At 37.1% G+C, this 22,052-nt stretch overlaps 1 protein-coding gene across 5 annotated transcripts in view; it reads left to right on the top strand.

Annotated features, from left to right (window-relative positions):
- Window positions 1-22,052, top strand: part of LOC105060443 (probable protein arginine N-methyltransferase 6) — a 34,641-nt gene that overhangs the window by 5,244 nt on the left and 7,345 nt on the right. For 3 of the 5 annotated variants that reach the window (XM_073260799.1, XM_019845754.3, XM_010944147.4), the window contains exons 2-9: window positions 3,526-3,591; window positions 3,986-4,054; window positions 5,942-5,977; window positions 11,233-11,298; window positions 12,836-12,904; window positions 13,077-13,154; window positions 18,569-18,647; window positions 18,886-18,980. In XM_073260799.1, coding sequence (XP_073116900.1) covers window positions 3,526-3,591; window positions 3,986-4,054; window positions 5,942-5,977; window positions 11,233-11,298; window positions 12,836-12,904; window positions 13,077-13,154; window positions 18,569-18,647; window positions 18,886-18,980 — 558 coding nt within the window. The remainder of the gene's footprint in view (window positions 1-3,525; window positions 3,592-3,985; window positions 4,055-5,941; window positions 5,978-11,232; window positions 11,299-12,835; window positions 12,905-13,076; window positions 13,155-18,568; window positions 18,648-18,885; window positions 18,981-22,052) is intronic. The other 2 variants (XM_073260800.1, XM_073260801.1) reach the window with 1 other exon arrangement.

Genomic DNA, 22,052 nt, shown 5'->3' with positions numbered 1-22,052 from the left:
GCCCCGAGTATGCCTCGGTGTGCCCTGAATGAGGTGGTTTGGGGCAATACAGCCTTTGTTGTATCCAAGGACATACGAGAAAAGCTGAGTACAGAATGTACTGCGAAGCATCTCTATCTTTATGCTTCTAAGCATGTTGATTTGAGAAGCATAACTTGGTCGTACCAAGCTTCTTCTTGGGTTTAAGTGGATCTGTACCCAAGTCAATCATGCAAAACCCTTTTATTGAACCGAATACTTTAGGCTACCATTGAGTATGGGTTTAAGATTCAATGACACAATGATGTTGATCTTCTCATGATATTGGCAGTTCTCATGAATTAACCTACTATACATTATTATGGATTACATGTAGACCCTACTGCTTTCCACATTTATCTCCTTAATGAACTGCCCTAGATTCAAGGGTTTTAGAATCTACTTTATCCAATCTTCCAAAATCTACCAAGGTGGAATGAGAAGTTAATGCATCATATTTCTATAGTTTATTGGCTACACTTCGTACATTGTTTTCCCCTAGTTTTTTTTAAATACTTATGGCTTTTTAGTTAATTTGTGATTGGAAACAATATACTAAAAGACAATAACTGCCAACCCCAAATAGTTGGGAAAAGGTTAGGTGTATGATTATGATGATTATTACTAAGACAATATTGCTGCCATTTATGGTGGATTCATGGTTGCTACAAGTGATTGTGTTTGTTAAAGGTGAAATGACGAATTGTTTTTAAGTTGGTCAAATACTCATGCGTAGCATATTCTTAGGGCTGGCAATGCTTAACCGTTTAACCCACTTAACTTGTTTCAACTTCTTGGAGATTGGGTTAGATTACCTGATTAATATAATGGTCACGTTCGGGCATGGATTTTTGACCCATTTAATAAACAGCTAGGATTTTGATAGACAGATTTTGATCTATCATGTATCCGATCCGACCTGATTGCCACCCCTACATATTCTTAGGCAAAGTCAATGATTCAACCTATGAATTTATGATAGGTTTTTTCACGTGTGTTAATTTGGGGGAGTATGAAGTAGCTGCTAAACTTTGAACTTTTCATTTCTAAAATACTTGGACAGTTGCTTAGCACTTGGTTCCTTTAAGCTGCAAGGGCTCGTGAGCACAGTGCTGGTATATAAAAAGAAGTAATGCCTTATTTAGAGCTCGAGCTCTGGGCCTCTGCTGCATCTCTGTAGTTAAATTTAGTCAAATCCCAAGGTTGGTTTTGGATGAAAAAGAAGCGACCTGGGCTAGGAAATCAATTAGATTGTGTAATGTTCATGCCTAACACGATCGTTACCTGACCTGAGTGAGGTTTGATTGAAATTTTGCCCTAGTCCCTGCGATCTTTGTTTGGGCTACTCATGCTATGTCTGGTTGTTTACAGATGGACCTATTAGGTCCACATGTTTAGGCTTTAGCTCCAAGAAATCATATCTGCCCCACTATATGCTGGGCTCATGATGGTGCTTTAGGTCAAGTTTGATTCCATTATGAAGTAATAGAAATATTGGTTGGCACATGGACATCAATGTTTATATGACAAAAATCTGTAGCTCTAAACTCAATCAGAGCAAGTTACAGTTTTGGCCTTTTATGTTTTCCAATATCTATGACAATTGAGTTTAGGTAATTAAAATTTTATGAGCCATATAACTAGTCAACTGATAATTAATAACTGTGCCACAACTCCAATATGAAGTATACATGAATATATTATATGTATTTATAATTATTTATTTTATGATAGTTAACTTTTGAATGCATATGATTTGTAGCCTTCTAAAATAACAAAACAACAATTAATGATGAAAAAATAAACCTTAACCTTAACCAACAAGCCCCCTGCCATCTATCTAGGTTGCCTGTATGTATCATGGGATTGTTCATCAAAGTGCACATGATGTTTAATGAATGAATTAAAGTACCTTAATGTACCGACTATACTGATAAAGTACCAGTACTATTCGTCAAAGTGCAAATAATGTTTAATGCACAGATTGAGTTACCATAGTGTACCAAATATATTGTTAATGTACTGGTTACCTGCAAAACCCCCCTACCGTTCCGACGCATGATATGACATCTCACTGTTCGCACCAACAAACACATTGTTTTTGGTATAGTAACTTATGGATGAGTAAAAAAGACATGGGTACCAATACCGAGAATTCAAATCTAGTTCTCGACTTAATATCAGCTTGTTGAATTAGTGCCAAATTCCTAGTCATGACAAGTTTGGGTAAGAGTAGCGTATGATGCAACTATGCAATTTAGCAGGCAAGAAGACCTACCTTATGATTATGATTGTGCAGTTGGAACTTGTGCATTCAGGAAGCAACTCTCTAAGATTTCCCTAGATTTGGAAATAACAGACTTTATAAAGAGTGAAGAGGGCATGATTTATTTAGGTAACTGCATTAAATTTGCAAACATATAATAGGTAACAACAATTCTCAATAGGTACCGTATTTAGAATTTAGATACGGCCTTTAAAGATGTGGTTTTTCCACATTGACCAACATTTGGATATCTATATTTCATGAGCTTATACGTCAATAGGCATTGACTAGTGAGCTCTGGGCTGCATCATTATAAAACTTCATGCTTGTGATTTATGCCTTATGAGGCTGCTTTATTTAATGGTAATCAACTTCTGGATATATTTTTCGTTAAAATGCTAATCTTAATAAAGTCCTTGTCATTCAGGTCAAAGATGATCTATATGGGCGCAGCCCATTCAAGTCCCCTTTTGCTTTACATCTGATCTTGTTTAAGGCGAGTTAGATATGCCTAAGCAACTTGGAAAAGCTAATTAGCCGAGTTCTGTACCTAGAACCAACCTTTAGGTGTATTATCAGGGAACAACTTGAGCCTGTTATGATTTAGGTCCTCATTAGCCTGAGTCACTTGCACTGCTGGGCTTGTTACAATTTTTCTAAGAAGCCTATTTCTTAAAACAAACGTGACCAACGTGCCATGTTTTCCATATTTTGTAGGCTTATCAGATTTGAAAAATGCTTAAAAACAGGAAGACTACAAAATTGGAGAATAGAAGGGCCATTTGCTTTCTTCCTTTACCTTTTTCCCTTGCTTTGACAGGTTGAACATTTTTGACAAGTATTTGTTTGTCTTTAAGTGTAATTGGTATCTTTGAGAGTACTTATGGACTGTATGGTTTCAATTATATGATGAAAGTGATTATTTGGGCAATTCAGGTAGTAGTTCTTTTATGGTGGTTTAAAGAAGCATGCCAAATGTACAGCAAAGAGCTGTATTATCATATACAATAGTATTGCAGAGCAAAGAGCTGTATTATCATATACTAAGTATTGCAGCCAATCCTCTCTTTTTAACATGCATATGTGTAGTTAGGTCTTCTTTTTTATTTCACTTCTTTACACTTTCTTGTTCTAACCGTGCATTAATCATTTCCTTGGAGCTTGTGGAGAAAAAAATTACTATTGAATAGCATATATTCATTTGATGTAGAAATATGCTGATTTTTTTTATCATATTATAGGATCATGTGCGAACTGGAACTTACAAAGCTGCTATCATGCAATATCAAAATTTAATTGAGGGCAAGGTGCTTATCTTTCCTCCTTTAGGGCCTATTTGGATGACTGGGCTCAAAATCCCATGGGATTCGTGGGTTGGGCCAGTACAACTAGAAAAAATCAGTCAGGGCTAGGCTTATATTCACAAATATCCAGGGGCTTTTGGAGTGGACCGACCCGAATCCTATACGGAGAAAAAAAGGCTCCTGAGTATAAGCCTGGCCCATGAATATTTGTGAATATAAGCCTAGCCCAGGCTGATTTTTTCTAGTTGTAGTGGCCCAACCCACGAATCCCATGGGATTTTGGGCCCAATCATCGAAACAGGCCCTTGGTATTTAGAAGTTGATTTTGGTGCTTATTTTTTTTAAACACAATATTTATCATATATTATTTCTTACTCTCATTGGTAGTTATTCGTAGGTTGTGTTGGATGTTGGTTGTGGCACTGGAATTCTTGCTATATTTTGTGCTTTTGCTGGTGCTAGGCGGGTAATTGCATCTGACACAATATTCATCCTTCCAAATTTACTTCGAATATGAAACATATTTTTTATGATTTTTATATTTCCTATTCTAGTGTAAAGTTTGAGATAGTAAGAGTTGTGCCCATATTTGTAAGTCCATAAACTAGCATTTATACTGCTATTATGTGGCAAGTTGCATGATATGTGTTCCAAATATTTATAGCTTACTTGATCTGTTATGTAATTAATAATGATTACTGCTGCCTGTGTTAAGATTTCATAACTGTGGTTTTCCTGTTTGACTCACTCTATTGACCAGTGCTTCGGCTTTATGGTTCCACTGTGCTTGTGTTTGGGGTGGGTGGTAATTAGACATAAAACAGATTTGCCGGAAATGCAGTTAAGAATTTGTGGTGTACCATTATAAGCTCGATATGATATAGAAAAGTCATGTTTGGAGCATGCAGCTACTTATATTCCATAACACATGCTCATCTTGGAGTTATATGGAAAGTTTGAATGCACATGAACTAAAACTATAATTTTTGCCATGTGCAAGGGTCAAGTCAGTTATTTGTAATGAATCATAAATAACAGATGAAGAAACTAATATTGCACTTAGTGTTTAGTAACCTGGATGTGGGCTGATCGTGTTGAAACCACAGCGGCCCCACGCATCACCCACAGGGTCTAGCAGGTTGGGTCATACTAATTCTGATGATTTCACTGAACCAGTTCAACCTGCCATCGAACTGCTGACCCAAGCTTTCCAATGTCGAACCATCCATTGTCAAATGGCTCATAAACTCTACCCTGGTCAACCATAAAGGAAAGGAAAAATATTCTTTTCAGCCCCACTCTGTATCAAACTTGTAATTCCTATGAGATTGGGTAGTTATTGTTTGGGCGAAGAGGCCAGATCTTGTGTGGTCAGATATGGATGAGCCTGATCTAATGGGATGGAGATGAAGCCATGATATCTCATGTCCTGTAGGAATGGAGGTGGACCACGGGATCTCGCTTAGAGGGAGGTGAGGGCACTGGATTTCTTGGGTATTGGAGTTGGGCTGTTGGATCCCATGAGCAGGAGGTAGCCGAGAATGAATATTAGATATTATTGAACATAGATGGTGGTGCTAGATTTCATGAGGATGGAGGTGCTGCTGCTTGACTGGGATCTCTTCCTTTTCTTCTTTTTCTTTTTCTTTTTTTCACTTGGGATTGGGATGTGTATGAGGGAGGGGTGGGGGAGGTGGAGGGAAGAGAGACTATCAATGACATGGAATAGGGCATCATGAGGATATAAAAGGGGAGGGATTACTCCCTTAATGAGTAGATCTGGAGGACTGGTGGACTCATGGTCGAACTGGGACCTGGTGACCTGGCCAGCATAGTGTTTCGGTGCTGAATGCAGGGTTCCAAACACTTCTGCCGCTGTATCTAAAATACACTCAATGCTGTAAATCAATTGAAGGATATAATATAGATAAAACATATCTGCCTGAGCCAGAGAAAGAGGTTGAAGAATAGTAATGAACTATAGAATCAAGACTTCATCAATAACTCATCAAATTTTAAGGAAGTTAGTCTGCTATATTCATCATCAACTCAGATAGTAAATATTACAATTTTGTTGCAGAAAATTATAGTAACAAGGCCAGCACACGCACACAATATTGGTGTGACTCAGGAAAATGCATCATATGCCATTGAAGCCTGCTATCAGTAAACTGGAATTTGATGATGTTCTGCAATTAGGGATTTATAATATCTGTGCTTTATTAATAATATTCATTCCATTTCTGTCTTTTTGTATCAATAGATTCACTCTAGCTTTTTGGATGTTTTGCTGTAACTATTTAGTTATATTCAGGTAAAATATGTTGTAAGATTTACTTCTATATTCTGTCAGGTCTACGCAGTAGATGCAAGTGAGATTGCACTGCAGGTACATTCTTGCAACCCTCATTTTTCATGAGTTTCAGAAAGTGCTTGCTGCATCTGGTTTCAAGAAACTTCTATTTGATTATTATATTCCTTTCTCTTCTGTTGCTTTACAGCTATTCCTCATTTTAATTTTGTGATGGCATGTTTCAACTAGTCAACTTGGAAAAAAATCCAGGATGACATTTTCAACCATGACTTGTTCTTTTTCTAGATATGGAGTGTTCTTGGATATCTTCAACTCAAATTAGTGGGGTCTTATATAATATCTAAAAATGTTGTTACCAGGACTGCAGTATCATGCATTGTGCCCATGTTGGTTGGGTCTTGGAACAGTAAGTGTGCCATGCTATGCTATTGCTACCAATTTGCCATGTGCTAGCAACAAATAATATATCCAATTGGCATGTTCTAAAAATGTTGCTATCAAGGCTGCAGTATTATGCATTGTACCGATGTTGGTTAGGACTTGGCACAGTAAGTGTGCTGTGCTATGCTACCAATTTGCCATGCACTAGCAACAAATAATATATCCAATTGGCATGTTCCAATTTGCTATTTTGTCTATGCTACTTTGATTTCTTTCTGATAGAAGGTATAAAAAGTTTTGAACATTGAGCGACTCTTTCTTTTGGGACATCTTAAGTCATAATATGGGCCTGTGTTCCTCATGATTAATGAGCTCTAAACATGTTGATGTTGACAAGGCTTAAATTCTTATCATGAGTTACATATAATGAGAAAGAAAATAACCATGAAATGCACCTTTGTCATTATGTTGCTAGCTATAATGCAGCTGTGCGATACTCAATTATATCAGCGGATGCTATGTGATACTGGCTGACACTCTTTCTGCATTATATTATGGTTTATCAATTATCATGTTGATTCATTATTTTGCACGATATGATACGAAATAACTATTAGATGTATGTCCTATAAGCCAGATTGGCCGACACTTATAAAACTTTCTTAGGGTATATTTTGTAATATAGACTTATAAATTAATAAAATAAAATTTTTCTCCATTCATATCTGAGCTAATTATGTCTATGAATCGTCCATTGAGTTAATAGGAATAATGACATATATTCTTAATAGTTGAGAATTTAAGACATGTGTCATTAATAATAATTCATAAATTGCTCCCGATCATAGGATCATCATGGGGACGGTGCTTGATCCGGAGAGATTGGTGCACGATCGCTTTCTTAGGGTAGATGGATTTTGAATCTACGGTGTGGAGACACCAGAGCTAAAGTGCAGGTGCTTGTTAGGAACAAGGATACCGAGCGCGATCAAACACGAGTAGTCACTAAGATATCTACCTTCTTGTTAGTGACGTACTTGATACTGCAGTAGTGTCAGTAGTTCTCTGATCTGAGATGTCTCGGCTATTCACAATGAGGTTACTGTAGTTTAACTGCACCATAATTCGGTTTTCAAGTCATATGGAGCCTTGAGGTGTATGTTGGCTGCAGTAGGTTCATTGTAGGAATATGGTATGCATCAAGATGGGATCTATCGATCTCAGTAGATGAGTAGTCCTATATAGATCATGACACTAAGTCCTGAAGCCCATATCCATGGCAATACGAATGATGGAAAGGACTTTCCATAAGGTTTCACAATGGACTTGAATTAATTGAATCTAACATATGACAAGGATGAGGTTTGACGAGTTATCCTTAACTTCTGTCTTGTCAGGACTCACGATAGAAGAACCGAATCACACGGCAACTGCATCTAGATGTTCATCTATTCGATTCTGATGTGTTGCCACTACATACTGCTAGGTGTCACTGGTGGATCGTGGGATCAATTAGAATTATTTTGATGATCAGTAATTCTAATTGGCTGAATTGAAAATAGTTCGAATCCATCGAAAAGAATTTCGATGATGTTGATGATAGAGATCATAATATATCCTATTACCAGACAGAATTGAATCTATGGGGTTATACAAACAAGGATTTTGGTCTAGGATTGCATAATTGGGCTCGCGTAGTCTAACTGGGTTAGGATTAATTAAATCTTAATTTCGGATTTAAGAAAATCATGCTACCACATGATTAAACCTAGTGTCTCCTTGATTTGGGTTCCCTATCCAGCTTGACCAAATCAAAGCAATCTCGTTAAGACACCAAGAGTTAGAGTCCCTGAAGCCTTCCATGCGAGAATTAAGATGGAGGGGCGCTAATAGTTGGCGCCCCATTTTTTTCTACGTGAAATATTCGGGAGAGAGATGGGATGCCCAAATGGATGAGGATAGGGGTTAGCGCTCCATTTAAATTTAAATGAAACCCCATCTAAATTTGAATTTCTATTTGAATTCAAGTTCAAATTTGAAGAGTTCAAATTTGAAATGAGGGAGGATTAATGGGGTGCCTACAATCTTTGATCCATCGAAGATGGTGCACGCCTAAAGTTATTTCTCATAAGTTTTATACGAAGAAATGAGAGGATAAGGAGGGGGCAGCACCTAAGCAGAGTCCTTCTGCTTTAAGTCGTTTGATCCGATCAAAGTCTTAAAGCTCAAGGACTCCTAGGTTTCTAAAGCCTATATAAAGGCCCCCTTGCCAAAGGTTTTGACATCAAAGAGTTCAGATCTCTCCTCTCCTCCACTCTCCTCTCTTCTCCTCTCCCACGTCCAAAGGAGTTGGGCTGATCCATCTGGTGCGCTCGAAGAGTCGGGTGTTGGTCGATCTATGCAAAAGAAGAAGGCTGTGATCAAGGGTGGATCGAGATCCTGTCGAAGATCAAATCGAAGACGGATCCAAGGAGCTTGCTGATCCATCTTGGTGAAGGCGAATCGAAGTTGGAGAAAGCATCCTAGTCCGAGTTCGAGTGGATATCCGTAAAGGCCGGACATGTGTGCGGCTCGACATGGAACCTTAACTCCACAATCATCGGATAGCAGTGTACTACTATTTGCTCAAGGGTGATAATGCGATCATCATTGGTTAAAATAGTTTTAAAATATACTTGATCTTAGATACATGATCGATTTGGCATTGATCGAGATGCGATCTCGATCAAATCAAATGTCGGATAAAATTTTTGAATTCTGCTGCACCTTGATTTAGTCGATCGGGCGTGCGATCTCTCCTTCAATAACAGTATATGAAGCATTTCTTTCGTCCTTCATCGTTATACGTCTATCTATATTAAAGATATCCTTGTTGATTCTTAGTTAAATCATTATAAAATGCACCTTGGTGTACATACATGACAATGTCAATGATCTATGGTTTGCCTACTCTTTGTTCTATATCAACAAAAGCACTTCATCCTTTTGCCTGTATTGCTTATTAGATGATCGTTTCTTTTGGAGAAAATTATCTCATATTATACATTGTAGTAACCATGGGTTTTGTATTTGCTATTTCTGCATGTTACATGATATTGGCATCTTATGTCTTATACCACCAACTATGCAAAATATACTAATCTCAACATCAGCTGCTATCAGTTGCTCTCAGTTGAGCATAATGTGAGTAAGTGATGCTTATTTGTTGCTATAGAACACAACACAATTATTTGGGTAGCTAAAAAAGCTAGAGTCTTATATTTTCAATACTAGTGGTTGGATGGAGAGGTGAAGGTGATTCGAGTTGCTGTGTTCAAGATTTAATTTGATTATAGAAATGTTCACGATAAAAAACAATGTTAATGCCTAGGTCCTTTAATGCCAAGAAGGTTCTTTGTTTCATACTTACGCTGGAAGAATATATTTAAATTTTGACAAAAATTGTTGTTTTGTGACATTTATATTGTACAAGAGAGACCTATTTCCTATGTATTAAGTTGTCCAAAATGGATTTCACGTATAGCAAATTGTTATTAGGAGTTAGTGAATCCGAATTATAGATCTTAATCTAGGTGTCTCAAAATACATATAAACCAAAATTCAAAGAAAGATGTTCATTATACTATATGTTTTTCAATTTTAGGAAAGTTGGTGCATAGGATAGGGGGATCAGAGTTACATGAAGTTTGCTCTATGTGGAATCATGGTTTGCATAGGAAAGTTGGTGCATAGGATAGGCTTGTAAATGATTCTATGCATTGTGGATGATCACTTGGAATCATGGTATGCTGAACTGCTTTGAAGTGCTCAGTTTGGGGCATACTGACGCAAACAAGGGCAGAATAGGGGTGGTTTGCCCGTTCAGTTTGGGACCATGGTTCACTGTACTGCCCTGAACCATCTGATTATGGGCATACTGAGTTGTATTGAGGGTGGACTGGCATAGTTACACCCCTTAGTTTGAGACACCGGCTGCCAGTCCGCCTCTTAGTTCGAGACACCGGCAAGGGAGGTGGAGGGGGAAAGAGGTAAAGAGAGCGAGAGGCCGAGAGAAGGAGAGAGAGGGCTTTCGAGCCCCCTCTCCTCCAGTGCTGCGTAACAGGGACAGAGCTCCTATTTCATTGATAGATCTATACTGATCTCTCTCTCTCTCTCTCTCTCTCTGTGTGTGTGTTTCTATGAAGACCATCATCAGATACCTGCTCGCTCATTTCCATCCCCATCCCCCTCTCAACACCACCTTGGCCTCCAAAATAAAAGAAAACTGGTGCTTGAGTCACTGTTCCCAATTGGAGTCTGCTGGGCTATTGCTCTACCTCTGTCCTCCTTCCATGTCTCTTGATCTAAATGTTTGAAGCTGAATCTTTTCCTGATTCTTATAGCTAAGCATTCTTCAGGAGAGAGAGGGAGGGATAACTTAGGGAATTGGTTTGAATCTTCCTATGAAGTTTCTTTTAAAGTGGAGCAGCAGAGAGTCTGGACCGCAGAAGCGCTATCAAAGAAAAATGCCTAATAGACTGGATAGAAGACTTAATAAAGAAAGTGAGAAGATCCTGTGAGATGGGCTTTGCTTAATCCTGTCACACTCTCACTAAGAACGAAATCGAAATTTTGAACACTTGGATTTGGTGGTAACTCCAATAAAACTGGTATTTTCAACCAGCACCACTGATGTATATCCTGTTAGATTTTTTTTTAATTTTTTTTTTAAAAAAAGAGCAGATGCTTGCCATTCATTTCAAAAATGAATTGTAGAGGGTTAGAAAAGGCAAAACTTCCATTTTTTTTTCTTTTTGGTCTGTATCTCTAGCAATTCATCATTGGTCTTCATTATATTTGTGGCTGTGGGCTTTTGAAGCCTGTATCAGATTGCTATTTTCCTTATCATAAATGTTGCTGTATGAGTCAAAATGCATTAAGAAATGTTGTTTTTGTAAATATCTTAACAGGCTAACGAAATTGTGAAAGACAATAATTTATCTGACAAGGTCATTGTTATGCTTGGACGAGTTGAGGTATGCTTCTGCTGGTACACAACATGGTTGCTAATTACTTTCTTCTATTTTGGCATTAATAGTTTATTTACTTTCTTGCAGCTTCTCTTAAAATATTGCCATGACGTTGTTTTATTTTCTGGTTTTGATGAAAAAAACTGTTCAAAAAGTTGCTTTATTTCAAGATTGCTCCCTCGTGAAAATCGTACTAACCCTGCATCCTTGTAACTTTTCTGGGACTGCTTTTCCTAGTATTTTTCTATTAAGTATAACTATGGGATTTTTGGCCCAACTGTCTATTCAACAAATAAATGAAAATTTTATTTATTAGTATCTATGATCTTGGACCATAGATAATGATTTTTTCTTAGAGTTTGGATACTTGATTGATCCACTTCTATTAATTCAATACTAATTACGGCTGTCAGAATTATGATTCTTATTTATAGTGATGCTTATATGTTTCATGACCAAGGATATTTGAGATTTTTTGTTTATATGAATTTTTTAATACTTCCATGTTGGGATTAGTTACTAGTTCTAATTCAATACAAATTCATATTTTTTGGGGACTAGGGGTAATGTGTTCATATTTGTTAATACTTAATAGGGTTTTGGTCTACATGATATTGCCTCAAGTGCTTGTCAAAAAGCTTTTGTAACTAATGCTGTTGGAGATGTTATTTTATTATTAAGAATCTTAGGTCTTTATTGGATAACAGGTAGTATGGAATTTTGGGATTTGTTCGAAATAGGTAATAACTTGATCCATGATAATGGGGTCAGCTCCATATTTGTTCTGTGTGCCTCTTTATTATTTGTCGGTGCAGTTGCTAAATCTGCGCAATTCCCCCTCCATGTATGGTTACCTGATTCCATGGAAGGACCTACCCTTATCTCAGCCCTTATGCACTCTGCTACCATTTGACTGATATAATGATTGTTTTATTTTTGTGTTTACGAGTCTCGTTTGGTGTGTGATAAGCAGGTTAATTATTCCTGATCTCTTGATTGATCTTTATTGATCCCAATAATCTTACCATGAACTGGTCTTCTTGCTGCATTTTCATATGATTTCTAATTAGCTGTTTTCTATTTCCAGACATGTATGTTAGTGCTGTTATTTTCTGGAAGGAGAAAAAAATTAATCAAGTTAACTCAGTGATTGATCCTAACAAGGACCCCATCCAACCTGAAATCAATCCAGACCTGAACATATGGATTAGGTCTGTCTTATGCTTGTCCTGGTCTGAACGGCCTTTTGAGTCTGAAAAGTTTTTGATCAGCTTTGATCGCACCGGCGTAGTCAACCAATCGGGTGGGGCCTGTGTCCATGCTTCCTGAATTATGTCAGGGTGCTCTGGGTCTCTGATAAACATTCATTTGCCTCCTACTTGTTATTCCTTCTGGGGCTTCCTGGAGAAAACTTATTTGACTGTGGTTAATGGATTTTTACTTTGTCAGTATGCATCTGCCTTTTGTGTTTTTTTACAATTGTTTATTTTTCTCTATATTTGGCAGCTTGCATGTCCTTATTCTTGATCTTCATTTAATGCAGGATGTCAACATTGAAGAGAATGTTGATGTCATTATATCTGAATGGATGGGCTACATGCTCCTTTATGAGGTGCGTATACTGATTTATTTTTCCAGAAATTTTATCTTAGGAGCAGCTTGATGAATATGTGAAATTGCATGTGGCATTTAGGTGGTAATTTTGTTCGTATAGTTTTACATAGGCTTAATATTTTGTCTGACTTATTTTATTTTGCTAATTCCATATTTGTTATTGTTTGTAGACAATGTTGCCTAGTATAATTTTTGCCAGGGATAAATGGCTCAAACCAGGCGGGCTTATTCTTCCCTCTCATGCCACGGTAAAATGTTCTTGCTAGATACCTTCTTGAATTGAATCTGCATAGGCTATTTTGAATTCACATGTAAATTTGTTTTGCAAGCATGAAGAATGAAATTTGAAATTGACATTACTCAACTCTTCTTTAAATAAAAAATTGCCCTGATGTTATCAAATAAATAGCTGGTTCCCAGGTTTTTAATATAGAATTTAATATTGATGTTGTTTTACCACATTAGAATTGAGTTTTATTTGCCAAATTTAAATGCATTTATTTTTGAACCAATAAAGGATTTTCTTTGCGATGACTAAAGTTGGAAGCATGCAAGTTATATGTTACTTTGGAATTCATTGATGGTGTTTATGCCAAAAATCAGCTGTTTTATGTGCCTTGAAAATTTCATGCCATTCAGTTCGGCAAACTGATGCATGATCTTGTTATCAAATTTGATGGTGACCTTTATGAGTTGAACCATTTCTTTTGGACTAATTTGATGGATGCCTGAAGCTGGAGAAATGTAGGCCTATCAAATAGATGATGCTTCCATTATCCAGCCACTCGATTATTCTGTATTGGCTTGTATACTTTAAAGGATTAGTTTTACAAGTTATTTGAACATATAAACTAATGTTGGAGATTCACTTTTGGTTATTGAAAATGTCCAGCTTGTGAATGCTCTCTATGAGGTTCTGTTTTGCTTAAACATGTAATACCTAAATATTTTTGTGAAATTAGTATACAGAATCTTTTTTAAAAATTTAGTTGAGTTAGCATTAAAAGATCTTGATTTCATTGCATTGGTTCTTTTGCACCTCCTATCAATGTGCTCGTGATGGTTTTGGATTGATACTTTGGGTGCCTTTTTAGTAGTTGACATTTCTAACATACCAAACTCTCTTGAAAGCTAAATGCTGGTTTCTTTCATATGATTACTGTGGTAAGACTTGTTAATATTTACATCTGTGTCCTAGAATATTGGTTTTTTAAGGATATAAAGGTACTAACACCTTGTACCAGTGGTTGGGGACTTGACTCCTCATACTCTTATGGCACCAGTATCTAAGGTCAAGATGGTGATCTAGTTGTATCATTATTTTTCTGGTATTAGAAAGTCAACATGGTTTTTCTACACAAGCTTTTATCTTGATATTAATTTGTAAGTTTATGATTTATTTACTTTATTTCATATGTAGAACTTTACTCATTGCAAGTGGTTCATCATGAAATTTCATAAATTTTACTCATTATTCATCATGCCCAGCCATTTTACTTTCTTCGGCTTGGTTCAGCCATGCAGTTGTCGGGCCATATCTTGACTATGAATTGGATGATTCTCATTGCAAGCATCCCTTAATGTTGTTTAGCTATCATTTTAGGGAAACCGGAACAGAGTCATGTGTGTCCTTGTTTGAAAACAGACTCTTTATGATCCACTAGCTTATAATCCCATGCGATGCATGGGATGCCAAAGCCAGCTTTTTCTCATCAATCGGAGTCAGCACTTCCTCAACTTGCTCAGTCACACATATTATCAAACACCTGCACTACAACAACATAAATCTTCCTCAACATTCTAGCAATAAATAGGAGAATTTAAGCAATAGAACTCGAAATTTTTTTTCTAATAATATGTTAAATAGTCATCAATTTGGATATACATTACTTTTAATTTGGAAATACGGTAATTTGTAAATACGTTAAAAGAGACCCATGTCGTCGAGGGCATGGACATGCAATCAGGTGTGGCTGATAGAATAGATAATAATATGTTAAGCAAAGATCGTTATCCATCGGGTAAGGAAGGAATGGTGTTTTCTCATTCACCATGTTTTAGGTTAGTTAATCTGTGCCTTCGTCATATACTACACCTCCCTGTCCCCTAAACTCAAACCCCTTTCGGCACTAGAAAAGAAACCCTCTGTCTCCGCTCATCGTTGACGCCCATCCCTCTACTCTACTTGGAAGCTGCAATTTACACAAATACCCCTCTTTTACTCTCATCGCTGCTTTGCCAGGGGAATTTCCATCCGAGAGATGAGATTGCGGAGAGCGAGCTCGTCGGTGTTCGTGTCGTAGTCAGGTCGGACACGGTCTTTCCAGTTCCAGCTCAACCCCCTGAGTGGATCGTCGTTGCAAAAGGAGATGAGGAAGGAGTAGAAGAAGAGAAGAAGACCTCCAAATCCCTTCTTGCCACCACTTCCTAGCTCGATATGCTCAATGATTACCCCCGAAATTGCGCCTTTTGTGAAGCGTTCATGGCTAGAATCCGAGAAAAAACCCTAATTGGAACCTAAGAAGTCCTCTGATCTCCTTCAAGTGCTCACCTTCCCCATGGATCTCCCAAAAAAAAAAGAAATGAAAAAATTGATCAATTATCTTTCAATTTTTTGTCTTTCCCTTGTTTTCGTTGATTTTTCCTTCGTTTTTCCCAGGTTTTTCCACAGTTTTTCTGTCCTCAGGAGTCTCAATCGGGTGGGAGGCTTCAAGCGAACGAAGCGGCCGAACAGGGAAGCATTGATGCGCATCGAACCATTTTATGATTTTTTTTCTCCATGTGGCTCCCTCTTTTCCCAACTCCTCGCCACCCCCGATCTCCTCCGTGCCGCCTCCTCCACTCCTGTGCCTGCGACTGTACCCTTTTTGCCTGCCCCATGTCCGCCTTGGCCGCTGCCAGCATTCGAATGCACTCCTCTGAACCTAGTCCAGCCGTGAAGTGTAGGGCTGTTCGACTGTCCGCGTCCTCCGCATTGGGGTTCCATTCGGTGGACTCGTCGACAAGGAGGGTCGATAGGGTGGCAGCGTCGGCCTTCCAGGTGGCGGTGCACCAGGAGGTCTTGTATTCCACCACTACATCGGCGGCAATGGCCCTCTCAGACCTTGCTCCCCTTTCCCCTCCTAGTTCTTCATTTTCAGGGGTCTCAGTTGGGTGGAAGGCTTGAAGTGAGTGAAGCGAAGCAAATGTCTTCGTAGCGGCCGAATAGGGAAGCTTAGGTGAGGCCTTCCTTCGTGATTTTTTTTCCACATGGCTCCCTCGCCTTTTCCTAAAACCACACACGTCAAACGGAGGCCCTGCCAATGCAGAGGCCTCTGTTTATATATATATATATATATATATATATATATATATATATATATATATATATATATATATATATATATATATATATATATATATATATATATATATATATATATATATATATATGAGATGTCTAATGGATGCAAAATGAATTCGTAAATAGAATTTTCTTCTTATCATACAAGATTCATGTTTAGCTTTTGGAACTAATTTTAACAAGAGACAGAAGAGGCAGAAAAGTTCATTTTGGCTTGAGTTATTTTTATCATTTTTTTGAAAAAAGTGTCGCTTTAGAATTATTTGAACCATGCACATACTATATTTCGTAAAAGATTAAAGGTAATTGGAAATCTTAATCTCTAAATTGATCTTGACATCAGGACTTTTTATAATTGAAATTGTGGTTTTGGTGATCATGAAACATTTGTCTGTGGGCCACGAGGGTTTACAAGCTTAGAGTTTTTCTTTTCAGATTAATATAAACTTAAAAAAGTCCTTTATTCTTGCGCTCAACACCTTCTATAGGCTCCTACTGTTCTTTCATTTCTCTTGTCAATCGAACAAGCAAAGCTAAAGTTTCACTTTTCAACGGGTCAATATTTATGTCTGCAATTTGGGTCATCTGAGAATGATAATTTTATTTCATGGTTGAACATACAACCTTATCACTTGACCTATTGAAAAGAATTACTCAACCATGTCTGAGTTCAAACTTGTGCTTTTTTTTAATATACCTTTTAATCACCTGTTTGTTCAAGCACTTTCTTCTATAGGTATCAAATGTTTTTGTGCATGTACTTCCACTTCAGTTTGTTTCTCATCCGTATGGTCTATTTTCGCTAGATATGAGAGTCCCATCTGATGTTAGCTGTGTTTTACATGGTACTCTGAGATAACATTTGTCCATCTCAATTTTTTCTTGCCCAACTTCTAGCATTTATATGATGGATAACTTGCATATTCATGCTGTCAAACTGTTTTCCTACTTTCTGTACCAGCATATTTTATCATGCTTGCAATAATGCAAGTTCTGATCCTGCATAAGATTCTGTCCTTCAACCAATTAGTTTGTGAATAACAAATGTATCAATAGTGGTTTCATTATCCCCATAAGGTTGTTCTTTTTGAAGAAAAAAATCCAGGATCAATGATTTGCTAACTTGAAGTCTTTTGATTTGTTATGTTATTGCAGAGGTATTTGCTACTCTTGTATTTCTTACTGATTAGTGTAGATTTGGTTTGATTTTTGTCCACTGTCTCCTGTAAGTGTGATAATTGTGGTTTGAATGTTAAAGATGTGGATCTAGTACAATTAATACTATATAGTTGATGGTGGTGGTGAATTATTTAGATTGTTAATTGGATTACTGCTGTATGTTTGACATTGTTATACTACTTATCAAAGGAAGATGCTTTAGATGAATTAGGATGTAAGATCTTTTTCCTCTGATAAGGGCATTTTTAGCTGCTCTTTGTTATCTTGGAAGTGGCCCTTAGCATGCTGAATTCTTATATCCAAGCATTAGTTAAATTGTAGTAAAATCAAATGCTCTGAAACAAGGTTTTGTTAAATTTAACCTCAACTTGTGTGCCTACTTTTATGTGTGCTGCATAGAGCTGAATACAACTGGGTTACTTGTGATTTGCTAAGTTGGTAATGCTTAAAATCTTGTGAATCTACTTAATCAGGATATAAATATGTTATCCTTCCTATTTTTAAAATAACCATCCAGTCGAAGTGTCTCTTAAAAGACTTCTACCATAATAGTTCTCTCTCATGACATGTTGATTCATATGACATATCCTGTGGTCCATGTTCTGTTACCACTTCCTGCGCACTTCACATGCTGCTTGCCTCATGACTCAAGTCTTACTTGCTTGTTATAGTTTTATTGGATCATAGCTTTGACATAATCTAGTGTTTATATGACATTCCAAACATCATTCCTCATCTTGACCTGGTTAATATAAACTTAGCTATATTGTACTGCTGTGGTTTGTTTCCATGATGGTAAAACTTTTTAACCAGCAAAAGAATGTCAAAATCAAAAATTATTAAAACTAAAACTCAACAATTCACAATATCTGGTTCTTTACTTGGTATAGTGTATATATTTGATTAGATGATATTCTATAAATATCAAATTTCTACAAAATTTCTTCATCTCTTAATGTGAATTTGAGTTAATTTTATGAGCTGTTGAATGTGAATCCTGATGTATGATTCAATGGTAAATTTTATTGTGCTTGCAGCAACATCACACTTGTCTTTTTTGAACTTGTTTTTCATAAAATTTGAGGTAATGGAATCCAAAAAACAAAAATTTTTATGCACGCTCTTCTACATGTCTTGCAGCTTTATATGGCACCAGTTACGCATACTGCTAGGTACAGTGAAAGCATTGATTTCTGGCGTGATGTTTATGGAATCAAGAGTAAGTTAACTGCAAGTACTACTAGATATTTTGAGGGGTAATTGGTGGACTTGCTTGAATTACTGGATAAGGTTGATTCAATGATTCTGTTCAGTCATTTGATTCCCATGTCATACAAATGACATTGGAATTACCAGGTCTAGGAAAGGCATGGAAAACATGGAAGTAGGGAAAAGATCCTTATAATACATAGCTTGTTTAAATATACTGAAAATATCATTATGGTCAATGAATGCAGTGTCTGCTATGCTGCCGCTTGCAAAACAGAGTGCATTTGAAGAGCCATGTATAGAGACAATTACAGGAGAAAATATTTTGACGTGGCCATTGGTGGTGAGTCCCACATTATGAATTATAGTTGTGGCATATGTGATAGTTGTTTTCCTTGCATTAGTTATTTCATCACTTAGGCAACCTAAGAAATCACAAAATAATTACATGCAGAAGAATTAGATGTGAACTCTCAAATGCCTAATGCAAATAGTCACATAATCTTTATTTAAAAAGAAAAAAATAAAAAAATTCCAGTTTTTATTTTAGCTGTCACTCTATTGTGAACTTCATCAAATGGACTGCTAATTTAACTTGGATCCTTCTAATTATATGGATTTGATTGCTAATTATTGCTTATAGCTAATATTTTATTTTTGCTATATGATTATAAAAATAATATAGAACGACTCAAGTACCAACATTTTTGTCCTACCGAGATATTGTACCAGCCATGCTGGCTGATTCCTTGGTGCTGGTGTGGGGGGTGTATTGTGGTATGTACCATACCAGCCTGTGCTTGGTAGGGTCTGTACCTCAGAACTTTAAAGCTAATGACATTGTGTGGCACCTTATTGACATTTTAAAGCATCAGTATCATAGTAATAGCAATAGACTGGTAGTAAAAGGTTTACATTGCCTGTTATAACTTGTAGTTACATATCTTATGTAGCTGTTTTGGTAATTATTGGATAAATATTTTACCATAGCAAGAAAAGCTTTTTTCCTACCGCTTGCATGAGATAGGCCGGACTTATAAATTTGTGGGCAGTCAGATCTGTCATTGCTTCTTATACTAAGATTGAATTTTCTTAATTAAATTGGAAGAAATGATTTATTCAGACTTCTTATTTATTGGTACTTCTCCTTCTAAACTCCTATATCTCCCACTTTAAAAGTTGTTAGCAATAAGAGATTGTTGACCTACTAAGTCATTGCTCAAGAAAGGTTGTTCAGGTCCGCCGAACCAATATCAGATGCCGTATCGGTTGGCGATTGGCATAGTATGGTACTGATTCAGTAGGGTACCGAGATGCGATACTGTATAGTGTACCCATCATCTGATCGGTATGCTATATTTCTTTTTTCAGTTTTTTTTTTTCAAATTTTTCAGTTACTATTTTGATCATCGTGGTTGTTTAATTTAGGATTTTGATGTTGTTTTTGTCTTTTTTGTCATCAAATAGACTTGAAGCACAATTAATGCAGCTGCAACATAACCGAATGCATGAGTACATATATTGAATATACATATAATATGTCAAATGGACTTAAAGTACAAAACATGTACCGACATCTAAAATTTTGTGGAGTATCTATGCCCTTCATAGATGTCAGGATTGTGGTTGTAGTCTGTGCCTGGGATCTTAGTCCAACTTTCTAGATAATCTGTTCCATATCTTTGCATTCCATAACTTATGCTACTAGATAGCCACCTTAATATTGATCCTTTGTTTGGATATTGGATTGGCCATCTGAAGGTCATGGTAGTGAAATCCGCCTTGTAAGTTACCAAAGGCTATGAGGGGTAGTATCCACTTTAATACGACATCTCAGACGATGGATATCTGTGGATCATAGCTTGGCTATGTAGTATAGGATTTGGTGTACGGCTTAAATCCAGATATCTCCAAGGATCCTAATGCATGAACAAGGTCATCTACAATAGCAGCGCCATGGCTCTATGACATCAAGGGGCTCATTTCCTCTATGGAATAGTATTGTTGTAGGCTTTACTAGGTGATGCATCATGGTCCTTATCTTGTATGGCATTTCTAAATAAGGACTCACTTGTGAATCAAAGATCCTGGGGCTGCAAGTCATGTATTGCCATATCATCCACCACTACCTTCTTGGCTACTAGATGCATTGTCACTTGAACTATCATTATCATCATCACTAGTGTTGCAAGATGATTTGTGCAATCGATTATTCGATGGCTCACTGGTCTTCAAAATAGAGCGAACATACGTTTAATCCACTCTCCTCAATGGAACTGTAGTTTCTCCCTTTCTTGCTGACTCAAGGAACTACCTTCTTTCCCTCGATGCCTTGCTTGCCTGGCTCTGCTGGGTGGTCTGACTGCACCCACCACCTTGATTGGCCCTACCTACTTGACTAGACCAAAACCATGATGGCCTTTTCTCAACATCTTTTTGTCAAATTTTTGGGAGGATGTCTCGGATATAGAATCTTATGAGGATGATGGGCTATTCCTTGACTTTTGTGGCTACTCGACAAGATGTGATTGTGGCATGTGTCATTCTACCCATTGTTATGCATCCATCCCAACCTCCTGCTATGAAATTGGTTGGTCGAGGAGGTGATTCTAGCTCCTCAAGCTCTTGCTGCTATTGCTGGCTCTCAAACCAACTGATCATTGGGTGCTTCTCATTTGTATGTGAAATCATTATGAAGTAGATCATTGTACATTAGATTGTATGGAATATATATGAAGTCATTCAAGCACTTCTATGTGAGATAGTTCCTTTGTTTGCTATTGATAAGGATGAAGGTAGGTCAGTTGTGCTCAAGATACTGGAGGTGACCATCTGTGAGAGGATCTGATTGTAACCTCAGGATTTTCAGTGATTGCCCAAAATGGAACCACCATTCGGCTTCAAATGCAATCACGCAAATTGCCCATTATACACTACTTACCATCAAATATTAGACTAGCTATAGTCGGCTTTTGAAAATACTTGCATTCATGTTTTTTTTTTTTTTTTTTATACTTGCCCAAGCTGGTTTGTGGTTGAAGCCGTGGGAGCCATCCCTAAATGCTTTAATTTATGAAATACACGTTATATGATGTCAGTAATTTGCTTGAGTTGACAAAGTAATGATCCTGCATGCATTAAAATTAACTTACCTCTTTTAGACATAAGGCAGCAACTATGGGATCAGGCTCCATCTTGTAGATCACATTGCATAGGGTGGGCAAAAGTTCCTCGTCCATGTCTATTCTTGGGACACTATATTGCAACTTTGGCTTGAGGTTGTAGGCTGTCAATACATTTTGCAATTAATTTTATTAATGAATGAATGATATATACTTGGATTTTATTGTATAAAAATAATTAAGTATAAGAATGAACAAACCATTACTTGCTAGATGTAATTCGCTGCCTATAT

This window comes from Elaeis guineensis, chromosome 7, assembly GCF_000442705.2.
Source record: "Elaeis guineensis isolate ETL-2024a chromosome 7, EG11, whole genome shotgun sequence".
In the NCBI taxonomy this organism is placed as follows: domain Eukaryota; kingdom Viridiplantae; phylum Streptophyta; class Magnoliopsida; order Arecales; family Arecaceae; genus Elaeis; species Elaeis guineensis.
The sequence above is the reverse complement of the archived record's forward strand: the minus strand, read 5'-3'. Positions and strand labels throughout refer to the sequence as shown.